The 15,808-nt window shown below is 44.0% G+C and overlaps 1 protein-coding gene across 2 annotated transcripts in view; it reads left to right on the top strand.

The window, feature by feature from the left end:
* ctdp1 (CTD (carboxy-terminal domain, RNA polymerase II, polypeptide A) phosphatase, subunit 1) overlaps positions 1–15,808 on the top strand; it is a 331,549-nt gene that overhangs the window by 39,025 nt on the left and 276,716 nt on the right. For both annotated transcript variants that reach the window (XM_068032467.1, XM_068032465.1), the window contains exons 3-5: positions 3,460–3,553; positions 5,369–5,497; positions 10,212–10,362. In XM_068032467.1, the coding sequence (XP_067888568.1) occupies positions 3,460–3,553; positions 5,369–5,497; positions 10,212–10,362 (374 nt within the window). The remainder of the gene's footprint in view (positions 1–3,459; positions 3,554–5,368; positions 5,498–10,211; positions 10,363–15,808) is intronic.

Below are 15,808 nucleotides of genomic sequence, written 5' to 3'. Positions count from 1 at the left end.
TTTCCTCAAACTTAGGGAGAGCTTGTATAAATTTAAACAGCTTTTCGCTGGGTACTGGGCTGGATTCAGATTCTTCCTGACCAGAATTGTCCTTAGAGTCAAGATAACCCCTTTGTCTTAGTTCCATCTCTTAACCCAAATCCCCGCTCATTCGCCTTTTTTTTCTTTTTCAAATTCATTGTCAATTCTTTCTCAGCCTTAAGTTTTCTTAGTTCTTTTTCCTGCTTAAGTCTTGCCATTTCTAACTGAATCTTAGCCAATTCTACTGCATTACCCTCTGACATACTATCTTCTTCCAATTTTAAATGCTAGGCCATTTCGTCAATTATCTCTGCTTTTTTAGCACCTGATTTCAATTCTGACCCCAATTGTGCTGCCAAATCTTTTAGTTTAATCTTAGTTAAAGTGGTCAAGTCACTGAGGGGCACTTTCTCTTTTCCCAGTAAAACTGCTGCAATTTCTAATGCCATTCCAATAGTATAGACTTTACCCTTGTACAAGAAACTTCATTCTTTTTCTTTTTTCTTTTTCAAATTATTACTCCCCTCACAATTAACGTACTTGGTATTGGAAACGATCCCGACAAGAGCCCCCAATTAATATGTTACAACCAAGGCAGGAGTAATGCATTGTTAATTCAGTCCCACAATTCCACAGGTCTTAGCATATTCGTAATGTTTCCCACTTAACTGGAAAACAGCCAATTAAACACACTATTTGGCCCCCAGAATAAAGCGCACCAAACCAGATTTCTTTAAACAGCAACAGAATTAACTATTTATGAACAAACTAAGTCTTAAACAATAGTGAGATAACTCTAAAACAAAAACAAGAAATGCTGGATTCACTCAGCATCTGTGGAAAGAGAAGCAGAGTTAACGTTTCGGGTCAGTGACCCTTCTTCGGAACTGACAAATATTAGAAAAGTCACAGATTATAAACAAGTGAGGTGGGGGTTGGGCAAGAGATAACAAAGGAGAAGGTGCAGATTGGACCAGGCCACATAGCTGACCAAAAGGTCACGGAGCAAAGGCAAACAATATGTTAATGGTGTGTTGAAAGACAAAGCATTAGTACAGATTAGGTGTGAATATACTGAATATTGAACATCAGCAAGTGCAAACCTGAAGAAAAACAACCTGATAAAAACAGTGGGTAAGCAAACTGAACAAACTAAGATGAAATGAAATAAATGCAAAAAAAGATTGTAAAAAATGTAAAAAGGAATGCAAAAAAAAGGAAGAAAAAATAACTGAAAATGACTAAAAATGAAAGTAAAGTGGGGGGCTGTCATGCTCTGAAATTATTGAACTCAATGTTCAGTCCGGCAGGCTGTAGTGTGCCTAATCGGTAGATGAGATGCTGTTCCTCGAGCTTGCGTTGATGTTCACTGGAACACTGCAGCAATCCCAGGACAGAGATGTGAGCATGAGAGCAGGGGGGAGTGTTGAAATGGCAAGCAACCGGAAGCTCAGGGTCCTGCTTGCGGATTGTGAGATAACTCTATCTATGTGAAAAGATTCTTATTCTTCCTAACCCTCATGCACACACACATACATTAAAAAAAAATCAGTTAACCGTTTTAAAAAGGATGATTTGGTTTACAACTGTTTCTTAGGAATAATAAAATAAGTGGATTGCAACATTCTGGTAGGATATTTCCGGGTTGGTGAGGTGTCCCAGAGTTGAACAGTTGGATGCCACTCGAAGTCTTTCCATGCGAGGTTGATGAACAGTCTGTGATGGGTCGGCGTTCCCGGCATGCCTACGGCAGGCGTCACACAGATCTTTCAGGAAAGGGCGTAGCAACAGCTCCAGTTGGGTTTTGAAATAGCAGTCTAGCAATAGAAGCTTTCTTGAGCTTTCAGGATCTCCCAAAACATAAGAGGCAACAGGAATCACTCCTGAGGCAGAGATCTTTCAGAGACTGGAGGCAATAGGAAACTATCTTTAAAAATGCAGGGCTTCCTCTTAGCAAAGGAGCTTTTCTCCACAGAGAGCAGCAACTCCTCTTTCTCTGAGTCTTTTCCCCTCCAGGGGTCTTTTCTCTCTCCAGGCAGACCACAGCCACCACCTCAAATGTAGAATTTCTTTTTACTAGAGAGGCAAGCCTTCTTTTTCAGGGAGAGGTCTTTCATTTGTTCTGCAAAAAACAAGATCCCAACCAGTTTGTTCTGCCTCCTGCCTGCCCAGCTTACTGGTCTCCACAATGCAAAAATGAAAGGGAAATGCTAACAATCAAGTCATGAGACCTGTCGTTTCCCTTGCTGCTGTTTGGAACGGGTGTCTTGCTGTCCGTCCCACTCAGTTCATACACCAAGTTTCAGCATTCAGTGTTCACAGAAAATCCTTTTCCCTCTGTTTTTATAAAAACACAGAATTTTTAGCTTTGAATGAAACAAAATTCTTGTGATACTATATAGAACCTTGGTTAGTCCACACTTGGAATACTGTGCATAGTTTTGCTCTCCATATTACAAAGAGGATATGGACACATTGGAAAAAGTACAAAAACGATTTACAAAGATGATACCTGAACTGAAGTTATAACTATCAGAAAAGATTGAACAGGCTGTGGAACTTTTTTTCGCAAGAGAGAAGACTGAGGAGTGACCTGGTAGAGGGATAGCAAAAGGGTTTGATAGGATTGACATGGAGAAAATGTTTCCACTTGTGTGGGACACCAAACAAGAGGTCATAAATATAAAGTAGTCACTAATTAATCCAATATTAATCCAAAACATCTTTGCTTGGAGAGTGATTAGAATGTCGCATTTACTATCACAAGGAGTAGTCGAGGCAAATAGCACAGATGCATTTAAGAGGAACTTAGGTATGCACATGAGGGAGAAAGGAATAGAAGGATTTGTGTGGGGGGGGGGGGGGGGGGCGGTGAGATGAAGAAGGGTGGGAAAAGGCTAATGTGGAGCATCAATACAGGCATGCATCTGTTGGGCTGAATGGCCTGTTTCAGAGCTGTAAGTTCTTTGTAATATATTGCAGGGCACAATCCGAATCATCCAAGCGCCTAAAAGACCTGAATGCTCTGTCACACATTTTGTTGTTGCATGGGGCCCATTATATCTGTTATCCCCCTCTATCTGTGGAAGCCTTATTGGCATCATCAGCCAGGACTACAGGGTATTGCCCTGATCACTGATCAATCATCCCACTACATGTCCTTGAGGAATGAGGGAAGGTATAAGCACTGATCTGGATCAGGATTGTGCATGGTATGATACTCCTCTCTCCTGGACTGTCAAATAACCTGCTGGTGATCAGTGGGTTCATAAATGAAGTTGGGAAAAGAACCTGAGAACTGCCAGTGCCTCTGGAATTGCACCCTGGCATGAACTGCCACAGAAGAGGATGGAAAGTATATAGTTTGTTTCTAATCTTGTCCAAGACTAGTTTGCACTTGATGGCGTTCAATCCATTCTTCAAAATTTCCTTTTATAGATTACAGAAGAAGAATGGGAAGCAAATGATGCCCGTATCCACAGCAACTGTTTCTATGGTTCACAGTGTTCCAGAGCTGATGGTCAGCTCTGAAGTAAGTGCTCGCAGAATTTAGAAGATCCAGTTTCTTCAGTTGTACAGTTTTGTGCTCTTTCTCTCTCTCTCTCTTTACATATGAACATATGAATTAGGAGCAGGAGTAGGCCATTCGGCCCCTCAAGCCTGCTCCACCATTTAATAAGATCATGGCTTATATGATTGATTGCTCCTCTTTCTCTCTCTGTCTTTCTGTCTCACATGCTCTCTCTCTCTTCCTCCCCTCCACTCCTTATGTTCAGTTGTAACTCCTTCTGTCCTTTGAAAATGTAATTGTAGTGTTTTTTAAAATTCGTTGCACTGCATTGTTGTCCCAAGTATGTGTTTTATTTTTTGTATCTATGTTGCATTCTTATGTGTGTCTCTTCTACAGATTAATTATTTTTAATGCACTTTTCCATGGATCTATTGCCTTGGTCGGACCCTATCCTGAATTGTTGTGTTCAGTTCTGGCCACTGCATATTGGCTTGGGAAGGGTTACAGTGCAAATTTCCAACAATGATGCCTGGGTTGAAAGGGTTAAGTTGTGAGGACAGGTTGCAGAACTTCGGTTGAATACCCTTGAATTTGGAAGGCTGAAGGGTGATGTAACTGAGGAGTTTGAAATAATAAAAGGATTCGACAGGGATGGGTGCAGATAAACTGTTTGCTGTGGTGCGGCATCCAGAATAAGGGGGCAGAATTTTAAAATCAGCATGAGGCTATTCAGCAATGATCAGGAAACATTTTTTCACATAAAGGGTGGTTAAAAATCTGGAACCATCACGCCAAAAAACTGTGGTTGCAGGGTTAATTGAAACTTTCAAAACTGAGATCAATAGAGTTATATTAGGCAAGCTTATCAGAGGATAATGGAGTTCAGTTACACATCAGCCATGATCTAATTGAATGGTGGAACAGGCTCAGGGGCTGAATGGCTGTTCATTTTTTTTTTTCAAGTTTCACCTACTCTATTTTGCCCTACTGGCATCCTTTCCTATTTCATTGTCGGCAAGCAATTACAAGTGGATTGTGCTTTTGCATTCCTGGTCGGTAATTGTTAACCATTTAAATGGTCTTTGGTACTGCAGTAACCTAGCTGATATTCAAGGGAATGGCCTCGTGATACAACAGTCACAATCGAGCTCACAGTGGCTGCTGAGAAATTCATAGATCGACTTTCTGATTGAAGCAGGAAATGTAGAACTGGCGCTGACACAATGGGCCTCCTGTGCTGTAAGGTTTTATTTGAAGAACAGGAAAAAGTGGATACAAAGTGTTAATGATAACAGAGCTGAGAGGGGCCAACTATCAGTAAAGACTGAGTAGGCTGGTATTTCTCTGTCTGTTAAGAAGTGATCTGATAGATGTCTTTAAAATTATGAAGGCAGTTGATGGGTAAGACGTGGAGAAGATATTTCCACCCTTGGGAGCCCAAAACGAGGGGCCATCAATGTAAGATAGCCACAAACAAATCCAATAAGGAATTCGGAGGAAGCCTCCTTACCCAGAGAGTGGTGGGAATGTGGGACTCCCTACCCCGAGGAGTATTTGAGACAATTAGCATAGATTCATTTAAGGGGAAGATAGATAAACACATGGGGGAGAAAGGAATAGAAGGAGATGCAAACAGGGTTAGTTGCAGAAGAGTGAGAGGAGGCCCGTGTGGAGCATAAACACTGTTGAGCTAAATGGGGTCTGTTTCAGTGGTGTCAAATTCTATATATTTCTGTGTACTGGTTGTATTAATGGTGAAAGATATTGATAGATTTAAAAACAAAATTGCTTTTATTTTCTCTCTTTTTGTTTCTTTTACATCCTTCCGTCACACAGCAAGCTGAACAGTTGGGTCGAGAGGATCAGCAGTGGTTGCATAAAAACCGAAAATTAGTTTTAATGGTGGATCTGGACCAGACTTTAATCCACACTACAGAGCAGCTGTGCCAAAAGATGTCCAATAAGGTGAGATCTTAGTAGGCATCTATTGAAATTTTTGGTTGAACGTCATTCTTGCTCATGAGGTGACACTGTGAGCTCTTAGCCTGTTACAACAAACAGCTAAAACATATCCCATTTTCATTGACCATCAGTGAGAGATTCACTAAGAAATAAATGTGTATTTTAATATTTGTCTTTTTCTTGGTGTGCTATCTCTTGATGGCAGTTTAGTTTAGCAGGCAGAACACTTTTTAAAAAAAAAAAACCTGCTGACAGGCCCAGGAATACCTTTGAAGACACAAATTTAAGGGATATAATCAGGCATGTTCAGTAAACAGGAAAGGGGAGTGGTGATATGTCTGTGCTCTCGGTGATGGATTTAGAAAAGGTGCAAGGTCTTCTTGGATTACCTGGGGCAGTAACGCCAGCATCTCTCTCACACACTATGGGCTGAATTTTATTCTCCCACCACTCAAAAAAAACGGTGGCCCGCATGCACAGGCTGCCCATCACCATGCCGCCGCGATCTAGCGTGTGATGGCTCATTTAAGTATGCAGGTTGGGCCCCTCCTCAATCACATGGTGGGCGCGGCCTCAGTGACACTGAACGGTGGCAGCTGAATGTGCGCAGGTGCTGGTGCCATTTTTAAAGGGCTGCCAGACCTGCACAGAAACTACAGAGTTGAATCCCATACCCCATCTCCCCCAACACTGTAAATAAATTTCTGACCCGACCCCCGCCAATACAATGAAAATAACTGGCTGCCCCCTTTCCACCCCCCCCCCCAAACACTTCCATTGAAGATTGGACCTTCCCGCCACCCCCCCCCGCAACTTCATAAAGTGCAGCAGTCACTCCTTCCCCCACACCCCCTCACTCCCCCCACCCCCCCCCCACACTAGAAATACAGAGTTGACCCCAATTTCCCAACTTGGATTTTGTATAGTGCCTTTATTGTAGTAAAATCTCTCATAGCGCATTACAGGAGCGCTATCAAACTAAACTAAACTGAGCCACATGAAAGGCTTGGTCTAAGAGAAAGGTTTTAAGGAACATTTTGAAGGGAGAGAAGTATAGAGAAGGAACTATGGAGCTTAAGTCAGTGGCAAAAGGATCAATTGGTGAACTATTTATTTACACGTGTAGCCTTTGTAACTCTGGAACTTTAAGTCTAGTTAAAATCAAATTGGTCAACCCTTAATTTCACTGCTGAAGTAATCATTCCTGATATCTGCAATCTTGACTATCAGCATTGGCTCTGTTTTTGTTGTACTGACCAGGCTGACACAATTAGAGACTTGATATGTTGAATGACCTGTTCAATCAGTTTGGTGTTACCAGCCTGGCCTGGTAATTCAACTAATCTGGTCTCTTACTTTGCTTCCAGTCCTAAATCTTGCACCACTTTTTATTTCACCACCACTGCGCTTCGCTGACCATTCTCATTTTCTCACTTTTGCATACTGCCATAAGGAAAATCCCATTCTGTAACCCAATCTGGTCTTGTTGGGCAATATAAGTCACCTGAATGGAATGGCCGTCGAGCATTTATTTATTTTGAGATACAGCACTGAAACAGGCCCTTCGGCCCACTGAGTCTGTGCCGACCAGCAACCACCCATTTATACTAAGCCTACATTAATCCCATATTCCCTACCACATCCCCACCATTCTCCTACCGCCTACCTACACTAGGGGCAACTTACAATGGCCAATTTACCTATCAACCTGCAAGTCTTTGGCTGTGGGAGGAAACTGGAGTACTTGGCGGAAACCCACGCAGACACAGGGAGAACTTGCAAACTCCGCACAGGCAGGATCCAGAACTGAACCCGGGTCACTGGAGCTGTGAGGCTGTGGTGCTAACAACTGCGCCACTGTGCTGCCCGCCACTGTGCCGCCCTTGCTGCCTTTTCCTGATCCCATTTGCTGTTTTTATTCTTCTAACCCTTCTGTCTGCCCCAGTGAAGGAACTGATATTTTAGCTGGTACAGAATGCTGCATAATCAGTTCTTCCTGCTCCTGACTGATTTACTCAACAGCTTAGTTCAGACACACTTGCTGCTCTGTAGTGCCTCACAAATTTCTGCCTGTCTCACCTGGCATTTTGATCAGCCCTGACCCTGTCCAGTCAACTTTATCACTGATTGTAAATCTGCTGTGGGAGCTGTGAAGCTTAGCTTTATAGAAAAGATAGATCAACGGTTCTTGTCCTTTTCCTTATCCCTGCCTCTCCCTATCCCTTCAGCAGCTGCTGTTCCTGGACACCATGCCCCTTTTTATCTTTTTTTTTGCTCTCCTGACGATACAGTTACTTTGCATGTGAGAAAATTAATTTTCTCTTCCAACTCCAGTCTTTCTGATCTTAGTCGAGGAATCTTCTCCACTAATCCATTCTGATCTACCATTTTAATGGTTCTACCGGATTCTCTGCTCTCTAAACTCTGCAAGACCCTAATGGCAACTGGCCCAATGTCCTCGAGATGTTTGAACTTGCCTTTGACTTCACTCTGCTCTTTCCTACTCCCCATAGTTTCCCTCTGGCCTGGAAATTTACTTGTGCCTGTCCTCTTGTTGAGAGTTGATCCATCTAGTCCATAAACAACTTTCTTCCCCTTACTTTGGTCACTTTAAAGTTATGGAATTTACTGTTAATTCTCAAATTATCCAGCACCTTGAAAGTTTTGACCTAAATCTCAACTGCAAAGAGGGTTTGCAGTCTGGCTGTTCCACTGGCAACCTTGTTGCTTGTATTATTCACCTGCTTACCTCTGCTGCCTGGTACCTTGGCGAATCATTTGTCACTGCCCGTTGATATTTTAAAACACTTAATCAGTTTGGCATCATGCAGTTCTGAGCAAGTTATCTAAATGGTATCCACAACTAAGGTTGTTTCAAAGCTATCTAGTCTAATTGTAAATCGCACTCCCTCAGTGCCGCAGTAGCGGACAGCAGCATAGTGGTAATGTTACTGGACAAGTAATCCAGAGGCCGGGACTATTGGTCCGGAGACAAAAGTTCAAATCCCACCACGACAGTTGAGGGAATTTAAATCCAATTAATCTGTAATAAAATGCTAGTCTCATTAATAATGATCATGAAACTATCGGATTGTCGTAAAAACCCATCTGGTTCACTCATGTCCTTCAGGGGAGGAAATCTGCTGTCCTTACCCAGTTAACTCCAGATCCACGGCAATGTGCTTGACCCTCACCTGCCCTCTGAAATGGCCGAGCAAGCCACTGAGTTGTATTAAACCACTACAGAAAGCATTGTACTTACACCACAAGGGCCACCATCTTAATTAGGGATGGATAATAAATGTTGGCCTTGCCAGTGACGGTCACATTCCAAGAATGAATTACAAAAAAAAAATTGATGGTTTATTCTCTAGCTCTTTTTCTATTTAACCCAGACTTCTCTTATTCTTGCTGTTGCTTCTTGCCTGTGACCTCTACCATTCGTGACGTAACCCTATCCACTGTTTTGCTGCTGATTCATCTCCTGCATTCATTAACTTCTTTGGATTGCACGTCCTCTGCATTTGAGCTCCATACCTCTCACAGTCGAATCACTGCATTTTGACTTCCCTCTATGCAGCACTGAAAAAAAAAATCTGTTCTTTTAATGACGTAGACAACTGTCATCTCTTGCCTGAAATACTGCCAATCATTCATAATTCATCATTTACCACTCTTGACCTCTTTGTTTCTTCTAACTTTGAATGGAAGTTCACTATGTCTATGTTTTCATGCATGGGAGTCTCTTCCGCACCTCCCTTGCCCTCATAGACAGGATACAAGATATTGCCTGTTTTTTGCTTCCTTGCCCATCTCTAACCTACAACCTAGCTACTGTCGCCACCTTTTTGTCCTTAAAATTAACATTACTATGACCTTGTTCCTCCTAAGATTCAAATACATGATATACAAACATACAAATTAGGAGCAGGAGTAGGCCACGCGGCCCTTCGATGATGTGCTCTTCACATTTCTCTGTTGAATTCGAGACCCATTGCACAGTCTGTTCCTCTATCTCGTCTTTCTCAGGACCTCCAAACTATGGAAGCCCCACCTCCCTTGGTTTTTCACCTTTGCCGGCAATCTACAAGCTTCTGAACCTCAAGCTCAGCATCTGCTTCTACTGCATTTGCATTTCCTTCAATGTGTCTTCCTCTACTCTTTTCAACTTTCGTGCCTTAATCATTTCACCATTGGCAGCTGTGCCTTCAGCTGTCTGGCCCCTAAGCTGTGAAATTCCCTCACTAAACATCTCCGCCTCTCTACCTCTCTCTCCTTAAAACTTGCCTCTTTGACAAGGCTTTTGTTCACCTGTCCTAGTGTCTCCTATGTGGATAGGTGTCAAATTTTGTTTGATAATGCTCTTGTGCAGCGCCTTGGAATGTTTTTCTTACATTATAGGCACTATATAAATGCAAGTTGCTGTTACTGCTTTGCACTGTTGGCCTTGGCATACACTGAAAAACAAAAATCAGGTATAAACCCCTTCAGCTGTGCTGTAATGAATGTGACGTCATTGGAAGCTCTCAATGAGTGTTGCAACCTTTGCTTATTGTACATTATTGTAGGTTGGATATTGCAGAAGTTTTTGTGATATAAGTGATCAGTAATTTACTGGCTATAATTTTTATATAATCCGAAAATAAATGGTGGTCTTGTCAGCTTTTGGAATTAAACTGTGCAAATTTTTAGTGTTTTTTTTTTAAATCACCTGCAGGGAATATTCCATTTCCAATTGGGGCGGGGAGAACCAATGCTACACACTCGACTGCGACCTCACTGTAAAGAGTTTCTCGAAAAAATAGCTAAACTCTACGAGCTACATGTGTTCACCTTTGGCAGTAGGCTTTATGCACACACAATTGCAGGTATGCAGTGTGAAGTTGGCAGTGGCTAGTTATTTAACTTGTAGAAATGTTTTCAAAATTTGGGATGTGGTGTTAAAATTAGTTTTGAAGGAGACGCACTTCTTCTTACTCTGTGTTACACCTTAAACTGTTCCAGGGATTTGTGTCTTATAAAGTCGGTACACATATATGTAGAACGGGGCAGGAGTTGGCAGAGGGAATGCCAGCTTTCAGTCTTGGAGCATAATTTTATTTATGATTGAGCACCATGGCTGTTCACCTTGTTGCTTAAAGAACCTCAGTTCTCTTTTAAGGGTGATTGGGATCTATATTGTGACAGTTATCTTGACTAGAGGGGGTACTGAAACTGGTGTACATGTGGGGCCTAAATTGGATAGCCCACCCCATAAACAGGCATGAGGATCGCTCTGCGATAACGTGATGTAATGCAGACGGCTCGGCATCTTGGTGCTGCCTGCTCGTTATCGTGATTTCTGCGTGAAGCCAGTGCCAACTGCACTGTTCATTGGGTCCAAGCATCAGAAGGGGCCCCGAAATCTTTAATTGATAGCGCTACTTTAAGCTAGCCTGCACTGTTTAAAAGGATGGTACATTGTGGCTGCTGGAGGTGCTGTCGTTATTTGGAATAGTGTTGTGCAACAAAGAACAATAGCTGTCCGTGGGAGAGACCGTGCACCACGTTTTGCCAACACTGCACTTGAGGTCTCAGAGGAGGCTGTGGAAAGGAGGAGAGATGTCCTGTATCCTCGGGGCCAGGAACACCTCCGGACACAGGCTCACAAGGCAGTGGGAGCAGGTAGCCGTGCAGGTCAATGCCAGGAGTCAAGCCCCAAGGACCTGGCTGCAGTATCACAAGAAGCTCAGTGACCTCACATGAGTGGTCACCGTCAGTGAATGCATCTTCAAATGCCATATCCCTCCACCACCTGCACCACTAGCCTCATGCACTACTCAAATCACCACAACCCCATCACACCCATCAACGATCTTATCAATCAGGGCACGTCCCTCACATTCATATGCTTCTCTTCACCATTATACACATGGCAGTGCTGCAAGCCTCACACCCGCATTTTACAGCTTGTACACAGTGCTGTCTATTCAACCGCATCAGCCAAATCACCCAAACGTATTGCACCACACCCACTGACACACTTCCCTGAAGGCGTTGAGGCGCATAGGCATGTTTAACCCCCATGCAGGAGACAATGGTGGCAATTATCGGAAGGATCATTGCTGATGCCGTGGCCAGTGGCAGGGCCGAATCCATTGAAGATGACAGTATCCTTATACCGAATCTTTCTCCTCAAATCCCACCTCCCCATATCCCACAGTCTCTTCTGAGTTGTAAGCTGCTGATGGTGTAAACGTACACCTCTTCTTCTCCCCTTGTGCCTTTTTCCTTTCAGATACTCAAGAACTACGTTCTGCCCAGGCAGTGGAGGAAGACCGAGAATACAATGAAGGAGTCTAGCACCAACTTTGCACAGGGCTTTGTGCAGAGCTTTTCCAGCATGAAAACTGTTGGTCAGCTCCATCAACACACTTGTGGACCCAAGCATGGTGCAGCTTCAGATGGCTGATGTCTCCTGACCATTCCAGCACAAGCAGCTTCCACCAGGAGTCTGTGCGCTGCAGTGGAGGTCATTCTTCGAGACTTGATCTGACCGCTATTCCGAACAAATTTTTCACTCCAAAAGTGAAGAAAGTTTGTCACATTGAGGCTGGAGGTCAATTGAAAATTTCAAAAACAGAGATTCATGGATTTTTGTTAGGCAAAGGTGTTAAAGGTTACGGAATCAAGGAGAATTAATGAAGTTAAGGTACAGATCAGCCTTGACCTAAATGAATGGCAGAACAGGATTGAGGGGCTGAAAGGCCTCCTGTTCTTATTAAGTAGGACTATTTGGCTGAATACACTACTGCTCCCATGATAGTATAGTAAATGTCTTCTAAGCAACATTTTGGGAGAGGAGAAAGAGATCGCAAGATAGGTTTAAACAATTTGCTCCTCTATGCTTCTTGCAATGTGCAGTCACCTCGATTCAAGAAAATGCTTGTTTGAACAGAAATTGAGACTCTCTTGGGTCGTGGAATACTAATGAATATACTTCTTTATTTGAAAATTACTTCCTTAAAAGCTAGTTAGTAATTTTTTTTGAACCTTGATTCATATTTAGCTTTTATGCCAAATTCTACGCCATCCTGATAAAAATTGAAAGCGAATGATTGTCCATACTGAGGTTCGTAGAGTTATGAACAATTTTGTTCAGGGGTATTAGAGGTTAATTAAGTGTTAACTCAAGGAGGAGCTGATCAGATGCTTTGAGAAGGGAGTCCGTGGGAGAACACGGGCCCTGGATGCAGCAGGCCTAATGGAATGAATGGCTCTGCCACAATCTTGATTGACGTATATTATTGAATTAATTGTCGCCGACATGTTCAGAAAATATCAGACATGATAAATATTAATGTAAGAAATTTCTGAACCAATGAGCTCCTCCGCTTGTGCCCATTGTGGAATGTTTAATTTATACCTGGCTATCTTATTCCAATCAAGTGTTTTTAATTGCGGTAGCGGTGATGGTGCGAGCCAGGGGGCAGCCAGGAAGGGAAGTTTCACTATAAAGTACTTACCTCGCAATTCGGCGGACGCGGACACGGGGACTGCTGGGGAGGTGAACTTATATATTCGGGCAGTGGCTAAACCCGAAACACTACACGTGTAGTGTCTCCCACCCATCCTCCTCCTCTAACCAAAAAAAAAGGACTCTTGTGTGGAGGGTTTGGTAAGGTAAGGTTTTCCTTCATTTTTTTTAACTCTCAGTTGTCAATTTAGAGCAGAGGGGATGGAAGCTAGGGCAGCTGCATGCTCCTCTTGCAGGATGTGGGAGGTAAGGGTCACCACTTGTGTCCCTGCTGACTTCACCTGTGAGAAGTGCACCCAACTCCAGCTCCTCACAGACCGCGTCAGGGAACTGGAGCTGGATGAACTTCGGATCATTCAGGAGGCTGAGGGGGTGATAGGGAGTAGTTATAGGGAAGTAGTGACACCTAAGTTACAGGATAAAGGTAGCTGGGTGGTGGTCAGGGGAGGGAAAGGGAATAGTCGCACAGTGCAGGGATCCCCTGTGGCCGTTCTCCTCAATAATAAGTATACCGTTTTGGATACTGTTGGGGGGGATGACCTACCAGAGGAAAGCCACAGCGGACAGGTCTCTGGCACTGAGCCTGGCTCTGTGGCTCTGTGGCTCAGAAAGGAAGGGGGAAGAATAGGAGAGCGATAGTGATAGGAGATTCAATGGTTAGAGGAACAGACAGGAGATTCTGTGGTCGCGAATGAGACTCCCGGATGGTATGTTGCCTCCCGGGTGCCAGGGTCAGGGATGTCTCGGATCGAGTCTACAGGATTCTTAAGGGGGAGGGGGAGCAGCCAGAAGTCGTGGTACACATCGGTACCAATGACATAGCTAGGAAAAGGGATGAGGACCTGAAAAGCGAATATAGGGAGTTAGGTTGGAAGCTAAAAGGTAGGATGAGCAGAATAGTAATCTCAGGATTGATACTGGTGCCACGTGCTAGTGAGGCGAGAAACAGAGAGCGAGTGCAGCTGAACACGTGGCTACAGAGCTGGTGTAGGAGGGAGGGCTTCAGATATGTGGATCATTGGGATACCTTCTGGGGAAGTTGGGACCTGTACAAGAATGACGGGTTGCATCTGAACTGGAGGGGCACCAATATCCTGGGCGGGAGGTTTGCTAGAGCTATTCGGGAGGGTTTAAACTAGTTTGGCAGGGGGATGGGAACCGGAGCCACGGATCAGTGGATGGGGTAGCTGTTGAACAGGAAGATACAGAGTGCAGAGAGTCTGTGAGGAAGGTTAGACAATTGACAGGGCAAAGTTGCAGCCAGTATGATGGGTTGAAGTGTGTCTATTTTAACGCAAGAAGTGTCAGGAATAAGGGTGATGAACTTAGAGCATGGATCAGTACTTGGAGCTACGATGTTGTGGCCATTACGGAGACTTGGATATCACAGGGGCAGGAATGGATGTTGGATGTTCAGGGGTTTAGATGTTTCAAAAGGAATAGGGAGAGAGGTAAAAGAGGTGGGGGAGTGGCATTGCTAATCAGGGATAGTATCACAGCTGCAGAAAGGGAAGTCATCGAGGAGGGTTTGTCTACTGAGTCATTATGGGTGGAAGTCAGAAACAGGAAAGGAGCAGTCACTTTATTGGGAGTTTTCTATAGACCCCCCAATAGCAACAGAGACACGGAGGAACAGATTGGGAGGCAGATTTTGGAAAGGTGCAGAAGTAACAGGGTTGTTGTCATGGGTGACTTCAACTTCCCTAATGTTGATTGGAACCTCCTTAGTGCAAATAGTTTGGATGGAGCAGTTTTTGTCAGGTGTGTCCAGGAAGGTTTCCTGACTCAATATGTAGATAACCTCCCCTCTAGTCGGCCTATGTTGGATTTGGTGCTTGGCAACGAACCAGGCCAGGTGGCAGATCTCTCGGTGGGAGAGCATTTCGGTGATAGTGATCACAACTCCCTGACCTTTACTATAGTCATGGAGAGGGACAGGAACAGACGGGATGGGAAAATATTTAGTTGGGGGAGGGGGAATTACAATGCTATTAGGCAGGAACTGGGGAGCATAAATTGGGAACAGATGTTCTCAGGGAAATGCACAACAGAAATGTGGAGGTTGTTTAGGGAGCACTTGCTGCGACTGCTGGATAGGTTTGTCCCGATGAGGCAGGGAAGGGATGGTAGGGTGAAGGAACCTTGGATGACGAGATGTGGAACAGCTAGTCAAGAGGAAGAAGGAAGCTTACTTAAGGTTGAGGAAGCAAGGATCAGACAGGGCTCTAGAGGGTTACAAGGTAGCCAGGAAGGAACTGAAGAATGGACTTAGGAGAGCTAGAAGGGGACATGAAAAAGTCTTGGCGGGTAGGATTAAGGAAAATCCCAAGGCGTTCTACACTTATGTGAGGAACAAGAGGATGGCCAGAGTGAGGGTAGGGCTGATCAGGGATAGTGGAGGGAACTTGTGCCTGGAGTTGGAGGAGGTAGGGGAGGTCCTAAATGAATACTTTGCTTCAGTGTTCATTAGTGAGAGGGACCTGGACGTTTGTGAGGACAGCGTGAAACAGGCTGATATGCTCGAACAGGTTGATGTTAAGAGGGAGGATGTGATGGAAATTTTGAAAGACATGAGGACAGATAGGTCCCCCGGGCCAGACGGGATATGCCCATGGATATTACGGGAAGCGAGGGAAGAGATTGCCGCGCCTTTGGCGATGATCTTTGCGTCCTCACTGTCCACTGGAGTAGTACCAGACGATTGGAGGGTGGCAAATGTTATTCCCTTGTTCAAGAAAGGGAATAGGGATAACCCTGGGAATTATAGACCAGTCAGTCTTACATCGGTAGTGGGCAAA

The sequence above is a fragment of the Heterodontus francisci genome, chromosome 5, assembly GCF_036365525.1.
Source record: "Heterodontus francisci isolate sHetFra1 chromosome 5, sHetFra1.hap1, whole genome shotgun sequence".
NCBI classification, from domain to species: Eukaryota; Metazoa; Chordata; class Chondrichthyes; order Heterodontiformes; family Heterodontidae; genus Heterodontus; species Heterodontus francisci.
Note: the sequence above shows the minus strand (reverse complement) of the source record. Positions and strands in the feature narration are given on the sequence as shown.